Source organism: Megalops cyprinoides, unplaced genomic scaffold, assembly GCF_013368585.1.
Source record: "Megalops cyprinoides isolate fMegCyp1 unplaced genomic scaffold, fMegCyp1.pri scaffold_27_arrow_ctg1, whole genome shotgun sequence".
Classification (NCBI taxonomy): Eukaryota; Metazoa; Chordata; class Actinopteri; order Elopiformes; family Megalopidae; genus Megalops; species Megalops cyprinoides.
Window position 1 is genome coordinate 204,831 of NW_023494723.1, and position 16,120 is coordinate 220,950.

General features: G+C 42.0%; 1 protein-coding gene across 1 annotated transcript in view; it reads left to right on the forward strand.

Annotated features, from left to right (window-relative positions):
* LOC118772302 (ras-related protein Rab-44-like) overlaps positions 1-16,120 on the forward strand; it is a 32,309-nt gene that overhangs the window by 10,154 nt on the left and 6,035 nt on the right. Inside the window, exons 5-11 of the mRNA XM_036520576.1 lie at positions 400-490; positions 1,106-1,201; positions 12,693-12,880; positions 14,058-14,129; positions 14,344-14,389; positions 15,130-15,221; positions 15,689-16,088. Coding sequence (XP_036376469.1) covers positions 400-490; positions 1,106-1,201; positions 12,693-12,880; positions 14,058-14,129; positions 14,344-14,389; positions 15,130-15,221; positions 15,689-16,088 — 985 coding nt within the window. The remainder of the gene's footprint in view (positions 1-399; positions 491-1,105; positions 1,202-12,692; positions 12,881-14,057; positions 14,130-14,343; positions 14,390-15,129; positions 15,222-15,688; positions 16,089-16,120) is intronic.

The following is a 16,120-nucleotide window of genomic DNA, read 5'->3' on the forward strand; positions in this document are numbered from 1 at the left end:
AAACAAAAGCACATGGACAGGGAAAAACAAAAACACAACAGCTAGGGGGCAGGAGCACTGACAATGACAGCGGAGTGGCCTTGATTGAGGGGTCTCATTTAGCCACTCATGGCTAGTAGGGCTTGAAGACTGCTTGGATGACGTCAGTGCAGTTTGCTCTTGTAATCAGGAACTTAGTTTCATTTCTATTATCACAATGAAAGGGGCAATGCAGACCAAGGAAGAGTAAGTGGACTTTTTGATACTAAAACTAATATCTCAAGGAAGGCTCTCTGACAACAATATTACTTCAAGCCTGGTTGAAATTGAGATTGGTTTCCTGTTGAAATGTGGCTTTTTTCATTCTCATGTAACGCTTTGTTATTGCGTATATCAAACTGAACATTTCCATTGGGACAGGAAAGTAGCAAAGCATGACAGTGAAATCCAGAGGCTTTACGAAGAGATGGAGCAGCAGATCAAACACGAAAAGGACAGGATCCTCATGCAGGTACAGTGTGTGCACATGCTTTTTTCTTAGGAAAATTCTTAGGAAACACTATATCAAAATATCAAAATATCTTGCAAGAAAGCATTCAATTGATGTCATGGAGGAAACGCTAATGTCTTTGCCTTTCGGAGTAATTCATTAAAAACGGACATTGCTTACCTGTGTATTGACATGTTAAGGAAGTAAATGGCAGACATGCCCATCGACATTGGGGAGACCACAGGAAAATCTCTTTATGATGATTATGAGGGGACAATGACACTATTACTATTCAATCAATTCCAGAATTCTTGACAGATACATTAATTCAGTGCTCTAGGGAGCAATATTCTGAAGAGAGCTCTTCAACTATCAATAGCAGATTTGAAAATGTACCCCAAATCAACCTGTTGATGGCTAGGTTGATCCTCTTCGAATGGCACTCTATATGACAAACACTGCTACCCTGTGATAGGCTGGTGTTTAGTCCAGACGGTGTGGTTATATATCAAATTACCTAACACCATAGAAATTTGGGATGACCTCTGCACCAAACCTCTGAGCCACCTAGAATTGCTCTTCATTTCGTGTGTAGCCAGGTGCTTTCCCAGCATCCCCTTTGTCCTCTACCTGCAGGACTCAGAGCGCTTCCTGTCTCGCAGCCAGGACCTGGAGCTCCAGCTGTCCCGCAAGGAGGCGGAGCTGGAACAGCTCTTTCAGAAGCAGAGGAGGGTAAGCAGATTCTCACAGTCCCTCCCCCTCCCTCTCACTATCACTCTCTCTCCTTCCATCCCTCTCACTGTCTCTTTCTCTCTCTCCCTCTGTTCCCTGTGCCTCTTTCCCTCTCTTGGTCTCCATCTCTCTCTCCTGCCTTGTCACTGGCCCTGTTCACACCTGGTATTAACATGCATCTTGGGTGATCCGATCACAAATGGACAGCTCTAAATACGTCTGTTCACACCTGGCATTAAAATGTGTCCCCACATGTGTCTCGAGTGACCACTTGTGATCGGATCTCACTTCCCCACTCTATATGCAAATAAACATGTACATAATTTCTGTTTGCAAATGTAAGTTTATGCATCATTTAAAAGTCTGCTTGAACGAATCTTGTTATGATTGTCACTATGAAATAATGTGTGTTGTATCTGTAAATGAAAGTCTAGTTGACTAACAAGCTAGATTCCGTTCATCACTAAAATTAAATAGCCTACCCTTAACTCAGCCGCAGCTGATCTTTTATTAAATTCTGTTTATCGTTGGAAAAAGCAGAAACGCTAGATTAGAACATTTTGAACTTCACCGTATTTGTCTGGCACCTTGCCAGTATGGATGAATTAAACAGGCTAAGCAAGATATTATGTTTCCAAAATTTCTTATGTTATTCACTGCAATGAAAATGTTTCAAAATGTAGTTTAATATCAAAGGGTGTTTGCTGGTTTGTTAGTGTTAGGTTCTCATTCCCAACACGTCAAATACTGCAGCTTGGTCAGTGGCCCTACGCTTCATATTATGACGCTCTAGGTATCCCACTTTTGCACGTGCAGGGCTGTTCGATAGATCGTTCGATAGTTCGATCATCGATGTGATTCCCGAAACGTCGGTAATGTAGCTAGGCTACGTATAGATTCTCGCACAGACAACAGACACATTCTGTTAGCTAAAGTTAAAGGTAGTGTAGAAGAAACGCATGAGGAAATGTAAAAAGTAACGCTTGAAGAAATGTAAGAGGAGAATTGCATAAGGAAATGTAAAAAGACGAGGAAATGCCCGAAGAAACGTAAAAAGAAATGCATGAAGAAATGTAAAAAGAAGAAACGCATAAGGAAATGTGAAAAGAAATGTATATTCTTTTTCGAGACATGCATAAAGAAATGTATCTTCTTTTTCGAGTCATTTATTTATTTCTTTATTTATTTTTGATTTTGGCAGCTTTCGTCCTCCATACTGACCAAGCTGCAGTATTTGACGAGTTGGGAATCGAAGCGTGCTTGTTATGGAATAAGGGACATTCTAAAACACTCAACGTGGCTTAATGTTCCAAAACAGCGATCAATGATCACCAGATTTCTCTCGGACATCTCTTGTCACTTCCACCTGTCAAAAAATCAAAACCGAAATCCTATGAGTATCGACGCTTTTTTATAGGAGATAGTGTTTATGACATGTGAGATGTCAGACAAATTTGGTGATCATTGATCGCTGTTTTGGGACATTAAGCCACGTTAAGCTTGTTCCTTATAATGGGCGTCAATGGAGAGGAAAACGTAGTGAGATAACGACCATACTCATAGGATTTCGGTTTTGATTTTTGACAGGAGTTAGTGTTTCTGACAAGAGATGTCCGAGAAAAATTTGGTTCATTGATCGCAGTTTTGGAACATTATGCCACGTTAAGCGTTTTAGAATGATCCCTTGATATTCATGATATCGTACTGACTCCTACAATAGTCTACCATTTATTTGTAGAACTACAACACTTCACGTATTATTCATAATACCATTTTCCATTTAACATATTGCATTACACCTTTGAAGCTTGGAAGCATTTGAAGTATCTTGCGAACTGTAGTTGTTGTTGCCTGTTATCGCACTTTAAAACTCTTTAGCACATAACATATTTTTCATGCTACGTATCGCACATGGTTTGTTATGTTTTCATTAGCGTTATTTAGCTTCTCATAGGTTTCAATTAGTATTTGCTATATTTTAACGTTAAATCGCTGTTACCTCAAATCTAAAATTAGCTACAATTTTTCCAATCTCGTGTTCTAATCGCACCGGTTTTAGTTTATGCGCTAAACAGCTAATCACACCGGTGTGAATGCAGTAGGCGCGCGAATGAGTACGTACTTCCGCTTAAGCAGAGAATGTCAGTTGAGCAGGCGGTCCTTCAATGTGGCTCAGGACGCATTTGCGTTCACACCATTAAAAAAAAAAACGAATGTCTCTCTCCCTCCCTCTCGCTGCCCATCTCTCTCCATCTCTCTTTGTCCCCATCTTTCCCTCCCTTCCTCTCGCTATCTCTCTTTCTCACTCCCTCCCTCTGTCTCTCTCAAATGCAAATTCAAAAAAGCTTTATTGGCATGACCACACAGATGTACAGTATTGCCAAATCAATTTTCACATAAATATGCAAACAAAAAAAACCCTAAAAATATGCACACACATACAGAAACACACACAGACACATATATAGCTTGTACAGTTACTGTACCGTTAGAGGTGCTTCCCGACCATTGTCTCTCAGGCTGTTGCATGGACACATGTTGTCAGACACGTGTTGCTAAAGGTAGAGTGTTTCCCTCTCCCAGAACAATTTGAAATTGAATCTTTCCATTGCTTAAATGTGAATGGTGAATTTCAAAACATTTAAAATATTTGTCTATAATTGTTTGGAATTTATTACAGGAGAAAGTGAATCCCTGTTTTTACCTCACAGTGACCACCTAGCCTTTCTTCTCTTGATATAGTTATGTCTGTTTATATTTTTTTCAGTTGCTAGGGTTTGGTCGATGAGCCTGTACTTGGCCAGGATCTGTCTCTGCTTTGTATCTCTGACAATGAAGAGATACTCTACTAGTGTGTAATCCCTGTTTAGGGCCCAGCAGCAGTTAAGTTTTTTTTTATTTATTTTGGCCTCATCATCCCAGTGTTACAGATACTTTTGTTTGTTTTGTAATTTGGGTTATTCTAATTTATGGTTGGATAGCAGTGCTGTTCTGAAACATATGCCTGTTACCTATTACTGGGTTAGCCAGTTTCATAGCCAGCTGACTGAGGGGGCTCTTTTTGAGCTCACCTCTTTGGTCTGAAGTGTCTTAATTTACAATGAGTTATAGGGTCTTAATTCTCGATGCATCCAAAATTTTACTTATTTTACATTTATTTAGCAGACGCTTTTATCCAAAGTGACGTACAAAAGTGCATACAGTAAGTACAGCGACAGTACAGGGACAAGATGTGTACAGTTCCACAATGAGGCAGTAGTTCTCAGCTGAGAGCAAGGTCTGTTTAAGGACACAGTACTATCTAATTTATACAGCTACAGGGTATAGGGCAACTAAAAAGATCCAACTTCAAACAGCGCATCGAGTGCCAGAGTAAAGGCGGTAACAAGAAAACAAAACACAAGAAGCACACAGTAATTTATAACAGCACTGATCCCGGGGGGGGGCGACTACCTGGACTGACATGTGTCTTCAGACCACGTTTGAAGGATTGGAGTGATGGAGCTGTCCGTAGCGGACCAGGGAGTTCGTTCCACCACTGGAGAGCGATGTAGGAGAAACGCTGTTGCCTTGCAGAACAAGAACCTCCCACTTTGTCTGTGCAAGGAGCAAAGCGTCCAGTTGCTTCTGAGCGCAGGGGCCGGGCAGGTGTGTAGGGCTGGATGAGGTCTTGGAGGTAGGTTGGGGCTGTCCTGTTGATTGCAGAGAAGGCGAGGGTCAGCATCTTGAATCTGATCCTGGCAGCGACAGGAAGCCAGTGGAGGGATTTAAGCAGGGGAGTAACGTGGGAGAATTTGGGGAGGTTGAAGGTCGGGCAGCTGGATTCTGGATGAGCTGCAGAGGCTGGGTGGTGCAGGCTGGGAGGCTTGTGAGGAGAGCATTGCAGTAGGCCAGGCGAGGGAGTACTGTGGCCTGGACAAGGAGCTGCGTGGCGTATGTTGTCAGGATGGACGAATCCTCCTGATGTTGGCAGCCCTGTGACATGCGAGCAATATACTCTTTGAAGTCCAGGTTGCTGTCAAGGATGACGCCCAAGCTCTTTGCTGATCAAGAGGATGGTATTGTGGTGCCATCGATGGTGATGGAGAGGTCTTGCAGGGGGGAAGGGCTGGCTGGGATGAAGAGCAGTTCTGTGGCGGTGTTGTCTGGGGAAATCCAGGTCTCAGTGATTACCAGGAATTGGAGTGACATGGTCACAGCGTAGGCCATGATGAATTCTGCATTTTGAACTGATGACTGGCAGTTCCATAATCCACCCACCACTGAGAGCACCTCGGAGGAGGACAGAGGAGGATAAACCAGGTTAGTGAGGTTGTGTTTACGGGAGTTGTATCTCCTAGAATGACAGGAAGAGTGGACAAGGATAGAAAGGTGGCACATGGTGTCATGTGTAAAAGGGTCTGGTGATAGGAGAGTGAGGAGAAGGCTCAGGAAAACGCTGGTAAAATTGCTGAGGAAATGACGACGAGGCTGCCGTACTGGCAGCCTCTGGCAGCCGTACTGGCAACCTCTGGGTTAAACTAAATACCTGTGATGCTAATTAGCTTGATCAAACAAAGCACAAACAGCTTGTTACAACTGAGCACAGGTGATACTAATAGATGATTAACACCACAATAGAACGAAACTGGTCACTGCAAACACAAAGTTAATTACAACTACAGCTGACAAACAACTATCAACAATTATGAAAGCGATACACTTATCCGTGTCCTATGCGAAGATGCTGCAACGCCAACTAGATGCACACTGATGATGTAGACTATGAGCACACTATTTTAGCGCTCTGTTTGGATTTTTACTGTATGATCAATATAAACTGGCTTAATTCTGCCCTGTATCCATTAGTTGGTGTTTCCCCTTGTACATTTACTATATCTCAACAGAATTCTGTGTGCAGGATTTCGATAGGATGCCTGTCCTATTTAGTGTAGTCTTGCTGACGAACTGGACGTCATACTTCACTCCCACATAATACAATAGACAGAATGACACTGTCAGAGATTTTAGACCAGATTTTAATTGGAATATCTATTTTGTAGAATTTTCTTGTTATTGCACAGAAAGCTCGACAGGCTCTCTCTCTTAACCAAAGTTCACTGAAGCGATGAATTTTAAGACAACAATAAACAAATGATACATTAAATAATCAATAAACCTGGAATGTGCTCTAAGGCTGTGTTGACTAGAGTGAAGAGGTATCTGTTTTCCTGAAATCTGGGTTTCTTTGGAAGATCTTTATCTTGGATTACAAAATTTTCTGTGTAAATTGCGTAAGTGTAACTGGGTAAGTGTCCAGGTCTTACAATATGACTCCAAAAGATCCAAGCATTGCTGTAGTGCTGTCGTTGTCACCCACAGCACAAGCCATCTGCATAGAGAGGAAATTTGACTTTTGTTTCGTTCAGGGTGATGCCAGGGACTGCAGATTGTTCCAGCAGCACTGCTAAACTGATTTATGTAAATATTTAACAAATTTGTTCTCAGCCTTGCCTCACCACACACCATCTGAGTGAAGAATTCTATTCTCTTCTTGTTTTATTCCACATTTGTTTATGGCATATATGGATGTGATTATGCCATAGAATTTAGCCCCTAAATACTTTTCTCTCTTTGTCTCGCTCTTTCTCTCTCACTATCTCTCTGAATGTCTCTCAATTCATCTGAATTTCAATGTTGTAGGGGATGTTAGACTTCCTTAGACCACCACTTATGTAGGGGATATGTCTATCCCCACAGAGGAAGTTAACATTCCTCAGCAAACATAATAATTAATGAAATGAGGTCTTAGAGCCCGGTTTTGTCAATAAAAAAATACAGACGAGGTGACGATGTAATTCATAAAATAAGTTTATTAACACAACGCAGACAAACACTGACAAAACATCACAAAATATACTAGAATATCTAAACAAACAGATGAATAGGTACACTGCTAACATAGACCCCAAATATTGGATAACCTGCTCACTGAATGAAGAAATTAAATAAATTATTTTGAACATGCTTTTATTGAACAAATTGCACATGAATACCCAACCAATTAAACAGAACATTAATTTAAATAAGACATTATAATTTATAATTTCCCCTGCTCCCTTTAAATTATTTTCTTATAAACCAGAGGTCCCCAAATTCTTTCCTATGAAAGGCCAAAAATTAATCTGGATGGAGGGCTGCATCAACATAACATCAACAATAAATGTTGATGTTATGAACACTACTCTTTAATCTGCTTCTGCTATATCTTCTTAGTAATTTTATTAATTTGCAGAGATGATTGTCAAAAACATAAAACATCCATTTGCTTCCTTTTGGGAGCATAAACATATTTGAAAGGAAAGACACCATTCTGACAGAAAGTGCATGCAACTCAAGGTGCTTTAGAAAATTAAGTTGAAAACCACTGCATTGTCCACCTTTGTAATCATGAGTGGACTTCAGCTTGAAAAATTGACAAGAATATAAAGTTAATCATCATAGTGACAACACTGAAAAACAAATCAATATTGGACATTAAGTTTACATTGAGCAACGTTTAAGTTACACATTATCACAAAATGCCCACATATGGTAGCTAATGAGCCACAATATCAGAATGTATTAACGAAAATTAGCTTCTCATTCATAGGGTCACTTGGAACGATTTGGTAATTTCGTTTTATAGTAACGTTGGCTAACTAATAACACCAACAACAGATTATTGGTCGGAAATACAACAGAATCCTCTAACCCGGGCTGCCAGGTTTGGCATAATTATTTTGCCTAATTGGTAGTGATTTTGCACTGACTTGTGTGACTGAAATGGAAATAGTTTGGTTTCCTTACTGAGATCGCATCAACTTAAAATAAAACATGCATTTTAGCCATAAATTTCAACACTTGTTCCTGTGCAGAAATAGCTACAATTTGTTTCCATGGATAGCAGTTTATTCTAAGTAAACACTTGGCAGAGTGGTGTTTTAGTGCTTTTTTCAAAGCAAACCTTGTCGGGAATTGGTTTTGATAGCGTGTAACACAATTTCAGCTTTTTATGTGACATCACTTGATATCAGACTGGCAACCCTGTCGAAAAGGCTGACTGTAGTTTATCACGAAGACACGCTTCTTTAGTGCATTTTATTTCCTGTTCAACCAGCGCTTGCTACGCCCCTGCCCCTTTCCACTCATTGGTGGAACATCAGTTTTTAGGGGCTTGTCATCTTACCCAGAAGAACATGGTGGTGGGAGCACATAGCTCTTGGTGGGCCACAACAAAGGGAGCACGGGCCAAATGTGGCCCGCCAGCCCCAAATTGGGCGGCCCTGTGCTAGGTCAAATGTTTGCATGCTGAGTGTGAATGCATGGAACTTGTAAATAAAATAGTTTTTCTTATTCATCGCATTTCAGACAGTGTTTTGTGATGTGTTCATTGCGCATGTTCATATCGCGATAACGATGAAAACACGATTTATCGGTCAGCACTAGTCCCCACCATGGTCAGTTTTTTCTTTAGTAACTTCTGGCCAAGATCATGGGATGTAAAGAAATTGTCATGTTATGTTGTGTCCCGGGAGACCTGCTGTCATTTCAAGGACCACTCGCTTGCCCTGGTTCTTTTCTGGAACACCACCAGCAGGTTTGCTGATGTACACCTGCATATTCCATGTATTGCTGGTTTTGGCATAACACGCTGCCCAGATCTTTATCCCATACGTGCCAGGTTTACTGGGCATGTACTGCTTGAATGGGCAGCATCCTCTTAAAGCGACCAGATGTTCATCCACAGTCATGTCTGGGCTTGGGTTGTAGATGAGTGAAGGGCGCTCCACCCACTTGTCCCAAACCTCTTGGATTGCTGCAAGCTTGTCATGTTGAGTCTGAATATTTTGTGTGAAAGTTGTGGTTCCCATGGGGGAAAGATTCTATTGGGGAAAGGTTCCAGAATTGCCAGGGAAACCCAAGAAGGGTGTGTGTATGTGTGTGTGTGTGTGTGTGTGTATGCACACATGCACATATGGGGTTAGGGAGTGGCAGTGCGTCCATCTGATGGATGGACATACTCCTGAACTCTCAATTTCTCCTATTTGTAGCCTCACCCATTAATTTCAAATGGCTGGTCATTTTTGACCGGGAACATCACAGATGTACAAAAGTTAAATAAAACCTCCAAAATTTAATGAAAATGGTCTAAAGTTATTTTGTGTTTGGCCTGTGTGGACAATGTCGTCGAGCTTTATTGTAATCAGATGGATGAAGCTAAAATTTTCAGACATAAAAATTGTAAATCGGTCAAATTTGACTGGAACACAATAGGAGGGTTAAACAATAATACTCAGAGTTATTAAGGAGGGGCAGTCCATCAGGCTTGAGGGGATGGAAGCTAATTTGTGAGAGGCCGCAGTCCATTTTCCACCAGAGCCTTCTGGGTTTGTCACCAAATGTAGTAGTTGTAAAATTATTATACTATGTAGTACACAACATGTTAGCATGATGAACATCCACACAATGTGTAATCCACTTATGAGAATAAGAGCTTAATACATTTGTGAGGGCAAAGTTGGTGTCCGGGGGGGGGGGGGGGGGGGGGGTGCTTAGGCTGCAGGCTGTAATCAATACAACACCCTAATCGAAGAAAGCAGCAACATGTTGAGTCGACATTTATTTATGACTATTTCCCCCTCTTCAGGAATGGGATGTGAAATAATTTCATTCCTCTGATTTGTGTTTCTTATCAGTTAAACGTAACAGTTATGAGTGAAACATTGTTGCTGTGTCTGCACTTCTGCCATGCTACCAATGTAGCTAAACGTCAATATTACCTTATGCTTTGTTCTTTTTTAGCATTTGATTTATTCTCAAAACAAGTTGCTATGCTTAAAGTATTTGCACAAGAAGGAAATCAAAATATTTACTGCATATTAATAATTACTTTTCTTTACCTAATTGTCCATGTTGTGCATTCACGATTGGAACAAGTTGTTGAAACAGTAATCAATACAAGACCCTGATCGAAGAAAGCAGCAACATGTTGATTGGTCATTTATTTATGACTATTTTCCCCCCTCTTCAGGGGCATAATACAAAGACAGAAAGACGTGCAGGAGAGATCCGCTACCATCGGATACCTGGCCATCGATGGGGAAACAAATGCAGTGTCCAGGCCCGTCACTGGTGGTCCTCTTCTTCTGCCTCTTCTGACATACATTGTTCATGTGGGGATGTCGAAGAGATCCGGTCATCTACGCACCCATAGTAGCTGTCTTCGCTGACAGCCTCCAGCTTTGTGTTGGGTCGTACTTGTGTGTAAAGAGAAGCACTACATATTACCTGCAGCTAGGTCTACTGGTGTTGACCCAGGAATAACGAACATGCTCGTCTTCGCATTCATTGAGATAGCTGTCTTTCCTTACAGCCTCCAACTTTGTGGTGGGGCATTTTGGTCTCTAAGGCTGCATCATTCATTGTTGAGGGACTAGCTTCCAGAGCCGGTTGTGGATTCATAATGGAGCGTGCTGGAAAGAGCTTGGTCTTCCAGAGCTGAAGATGAGTTCACAATGCATGGGTTGTGATTTCAAGAGGCATCGGTGGTCAAGGAGTCTTCCTCTTCCAGAGCCTGCTGAGTTCAGAGGTGTGAGGCCTTCAGAGAAACGAAGAGCCGGGAGAGAGGATCTCAGACATTGCTCTTGCCACATTTATATGGAGCCACTTAAAATGCTATAGTCCACATGTGCACACAGTTCAGTCACTGGTAGAAAACTCACACCTCTAATTGGTGTGCAATCTGATTGGACGATAGGAGCCCTTGTAGACACTACATGACAAAGACCTGATAATCTCCATTGAACTGTGTGTGACCCCATCGGGGCTCACATTTCAGGTCTCAGACACATTACATGCATAGCTGTGCCAGGATGTTTGTGTTTGTCCTAAATCAACAGCAGTGTCACAAAGTCCATTTACAGATGGCTTGGGGTTCTTTTATCGCCTGATAAGGGTGAGGGGTCATGCAGAGCCCAATCCTCTCCTTACCAGATGGCCAGGGCCCTATACATTCCGAAGATGCCCAAAGTAAGCATGGTAAAGAACTTGGTTTTGGTTTCAGATATGTGTCCATATCCCCAACAATGTGGTTTATTGGTATGACAAATATACACATTCCTATTGCCAAAGCAGTTTACTAAAATTTCACAAGTAAAAATAATACAATCATGAACAATAATGAAGAACAGCAAACAATTTCCATTTCTAAATTAGTTAATAATAGTGATAGCGAAACAAAAGTTAAGACATACAGTATGTAAATGTGCCTGTATGTACATACAAAACTAACATAATTACAGTATAATAGCTAAAAGAAGAAGAAAAAAATATTATGTTTAAATGTTGGTTCATTGTTGGTTGACTCACTGTTCCTCAGATGGTGGCAGACAGCAATATACTGCGCTATCAATAAGCAACTTTTCCTTTCCTCTCCTAAGAGGAGGAAACGATCTTGATGATCAGGTAGAGTACTGAAAGTTGAGTGACAACCAAATGACTGAAAACAGTACTTTTAGAGGTACAATACATTATTGTCATTTGGCAGGCACTCATATCCAGGGTGACTTATGCAGTCATCTAAAGTGGCAGCATCTAAAAAGCATCTAAAATACATTGCTGGTGATTGACTGAGTGGAATGAATCAAAGTCTTCCTACAGGGCTCTTTCACATGCAGTACATGATGGGAAGAACTGCATCCTCAGTTACTCTAAGAGCAAAGGTTTTCCTGGCTAATAATGTTAGATGTTGAAGTTAGCCCGTTGATTTCTCTTAATCCTCTGTCAATGAAGTGCGTTGGGCCCGCACCCACACCAGTGCCAATAAAGTTCCTCCACTCCTTTCCTCCTTTAATTACCTTTAATGAGGGCTCCTTAATTTTGCTTAGTGCAAAAGGAATGGAAACAGCAGCAGAGGCCCAGTGAGCTGGTGCACCCCATTCTTATGTCAAGGGTGTTTTGCAGAATAGTCTGTATTTACCATGAGGTTGATGGGAGACAATGTGCTTTCTGTCTCATCTGTGCTACCCATTGTACCAGTCTCTATTATGAACTCAAAATACCTCCTTTCATTATATCACCCCATTCTTTTTTCAGTCCATTGGTACTGTGGCAATGCCTGTGTGAAACTCAAGGTGCCTTGTTATAGTCTTACTGGAGATGTCAGTCACATGTCAGTGTAGCAGCTCACCATCTAAGGGTAGAGTTACAGTATTAGAGCATTCTAGGCACTCGTCTAATGCTGTATTAACTCTTTTGTGTGTGTGTGTGTGTGTGTGTGTGTGTGTGTGTGTGTGTGTGTGTATAAATTGTATGAGGACATGTGTTTATGTACAGTTAGAGGACTCTGATGCTACTGTGTGTATGTATGTATGTGTGTGTATACAGTAATAGTACTTGTGTATCCAGCATATGTACATATGTTGATATACAGTATGAGTATGACTGCATACTGTTTGCTGTTCTATCTCAGCTGGAGCATCAGTGCAGAGAGCTGCACAGTGAACAGCATGAGACCAAGGTGGAGAATGTGAAGCTGAAGCAGACCAATGAGGAGCTCCTGCGGGAGCTGGAGCACACCTGCCAGGAGCTGGCACTGGCTCAGGAACAGCTGAGTCTGCTGCAGGAGCAGGCTTCCCGTCTGCAGCAGGAAAGGGAGATGTGAGACCCTTCACTCGACCCAACCATGCTGCACCACTTCTCTATATATCCCATCATAATGTATCGCTCTTCTATATACCCCATTAATTCAATTCAACTCAATTCATTTTTATTTGTATAGCGCTTTTTACAACACAAGTTGTCACAAAGCAGCTTTACATTGTTCCCAGGCCTGAGACCCCCTGAGAGCAAGCCTAAGGCAACAGTGGCAAGGAAAAACTCCCTATCAGGAAGAAACCTTGAGCAAAACCGGGCTCAGAGGGGGGGCCCATCTGCTTCTGGTCGGCACTGGGCAGAACGATTGACATTTACAATTGACAGACAATAGCAGTTAACAGCAGAGTGATTATAAGAATGTCTCCTAGGATGGTTCTTGGAACGCAGTTGGCTTTGATGGGCAGGGCAGCGAGGTAGCAGGACTGGAAAATGGGATGAGACGCTTGGGCTACAGCTCCGGAAAGGAGCCCGGAGCAGGGATAGGAAGCAAACAGAAAACAGTGGTTAGTGGATGATAAGAATAGCAGGGATGTAGAACAGAGAACTCGCTCCTCTATAGACCCCATCACAATGTATCACTCCTCTATAGATCCCATCACAATATCTCACTCCTCTAAGGACCCATCACAATGTCTCACTCTTCAATAGGCTCCATCAGAAGGTCTCACTCCTCTATAGGTCCCACCACAATGTATCATTCCTCTATGGACCCCTCCATAACATATCACTCCTGTATAGACCTCACCCCAACATATCACTCCTCTGTAGATCCAATCACAATGTATCATCCCTCCATAGACCCCCATGACACCGTATTACTCCTTTTTAAACCCCCAGAACAATCATGCTTCTATAGATTCCATTAGTATGTATCACTCCTCAATAGACCTGTTCTCACTGAATAACTGCTCTATAGACCCTGTTACACTATATCACTCCTCTTTAAACCCCATCACAAAGTATCATTTTTCTATAGACCCCATCACTATGTATCACTCCTCAATAGACCTGTTCATACCGTATCACTCCTCTTTGAATCTTCACTCATGCATACACCTAACCCCACTATATCACTCCTCCACTGGCCTGACCACACTACCAGACAGAATGAAGAATAGCTGTTGAATTACTATGTAACACAGTGACGTGTCACCGCGTGCTGCTGTGTCTTTTATCGTAGGGAGCTGTACAGGGTCACAGAGGGCATGCAGAGAGAGAGGGCCTGCCTCCTCAAACAGCTTGACCTGCTGAGGTAAGCGCCAAACACACTGTGCTTGATGCCCCTTACTGGGCTTTACAATGTATGACAACTGAACTGGGGAAACTGTAAAAATACTGTAATCTAAGTGTAGCTGCAGCCTGTCGAGAGAACAGCATGAGTTCAGAAAAGGGTCAGCATTCCTGTAAAAGTATGTGTTTGTGACACCTAGATCATAGCTTTGCTTTTTTGTTCAAATTTTGTGTAGGGAAATGAACAAACATTTGCAAGACGAACGGGATATGTGTTACCTGGTGAGTACATTCAACCTGATGTCTGAGATGTCACCTTTATCCTAGTACAAGGAAAGTACTCAGTCAGTACTCTGACTGAAATTCACCCTATGTTTGCTAAGCAGATGCTGTCATCCACAGCAATTAACTTGGATTACATTTTTACATTTATTCCATTAATACAGCTGGGTATTTACTGAGGGAGTACCTTGCCCAACGGTACAACAGCAGCAGTGCTCCACCAGGCAATCAAATCTGCCAACCACCAGATTTTTTTTTTTTCTGGATTGATTTTTATACACATATTGAATTCCTGAGGTTTTTGGGGAGCAGACAATATATCATACATTATACAGATATTATGTGCATTATATACATATAGGTTGTATAAATACATTATACAATATATTATAATATTTGTGTCCAAACCTTTATGATAGTATAACTGGAATGGTGTTATGGAGAAGCAATTACAAAATTTGCATAACCATGGAGGGACTGTACAAAAGTATGACCATTTATGCAGCACTTTCAATATTAAAGCTTCCATGTTAGCTGTCTTTTGAATATGCCACTAATAAAAGGACAGTTTTAATTCACTGTGAGGCTGCACTCAAGCTTTTATGAAAGATAAAAATGAGAGCAGTGCATTGACCACAGTACTAGTGCCATTTGCCAGATTAATGGTTAATTAATGCTTTCCGCTTGAAGTATTAGTCCATATTCTTGTGTACTGTAAGTCTCATTTCACTCCTTTTCAGAAGCCCAACAATGCAGTTAAAAAACTGTCCCGCAAGCAGAGATCTGGATCAAGCACTTTGAAATGTGCAGAGAGAAAACAGTCTCTTCAAAGGTAGGACACTCTCTGATTTCATCTTCACTTTTGGTACTGAATGTTAGACAATTATCAAAAATATGGAGATCATTTTGAATTACCACCATTTTTAGAAGAAATATGGGAAACACTGAAAGGTGAATGGTAAGCATTCTCTGTGAGGAGCACAGCTTGAAGGACCTCAGCTCTGAAAGGTGAATGGTAAGCATTCTCTGTGAGGGGCAAAGCTTGAAGGAGCTCAGTTCTGAAAGGTGAATGGTAAGCATTCTCTGTGAGGAGTACAGCTTGAAGGAGCTCAGTTCTGAAAACCAACATATAATGAGAAACTGCAGCATGTGAATGCCACAGAATGAGCTTTCAGCAAGATTAATAAGCAATTGTTACTGCTCAATGTGTTATCTTGGTCCGAGGCATGAGTTGGAGTGGTCATTGTGTGATGCCCAATGAGATCTGTGGAACCATGTCTTTGCTCCTCCCCCTTACAGTGAGGAAGAGTTGGATGTGCCCTTGCGTGGCAGGAGAAAGAGCTCAGGTGGCGTGAATGGGCACGTCCCACCCCCAGTCTGGGAGGGTGATGGTGTGAAGAGTGGCCGGGGGGGCTGGCAGTTTCAGAGGATCATCTCCATCGAAGAGGACCACCTGCCCCAGGCACTGAAACAGGGCTTTGAAGCCCAGCTCCCAGACTGGAGCGAGCAGGAGGAGGAGGGGAAGGAGAAGCAGCATATCGGCCAGGAGATGAAAGACACCTGCCTCCCAGCCACCACCAATGTTCCGAGCACGGAAAAAGAGCCCCCATCCACCAAGTCGATGGGTCCCCCTCCCAGGGATGAAGATGCTCCAGTGTTACCTAGGGGACAACCTGTTGGCAAGGAGACCATCCTGCATGTAAGCACACGGCTGTGTGTCAAGAGACGGAG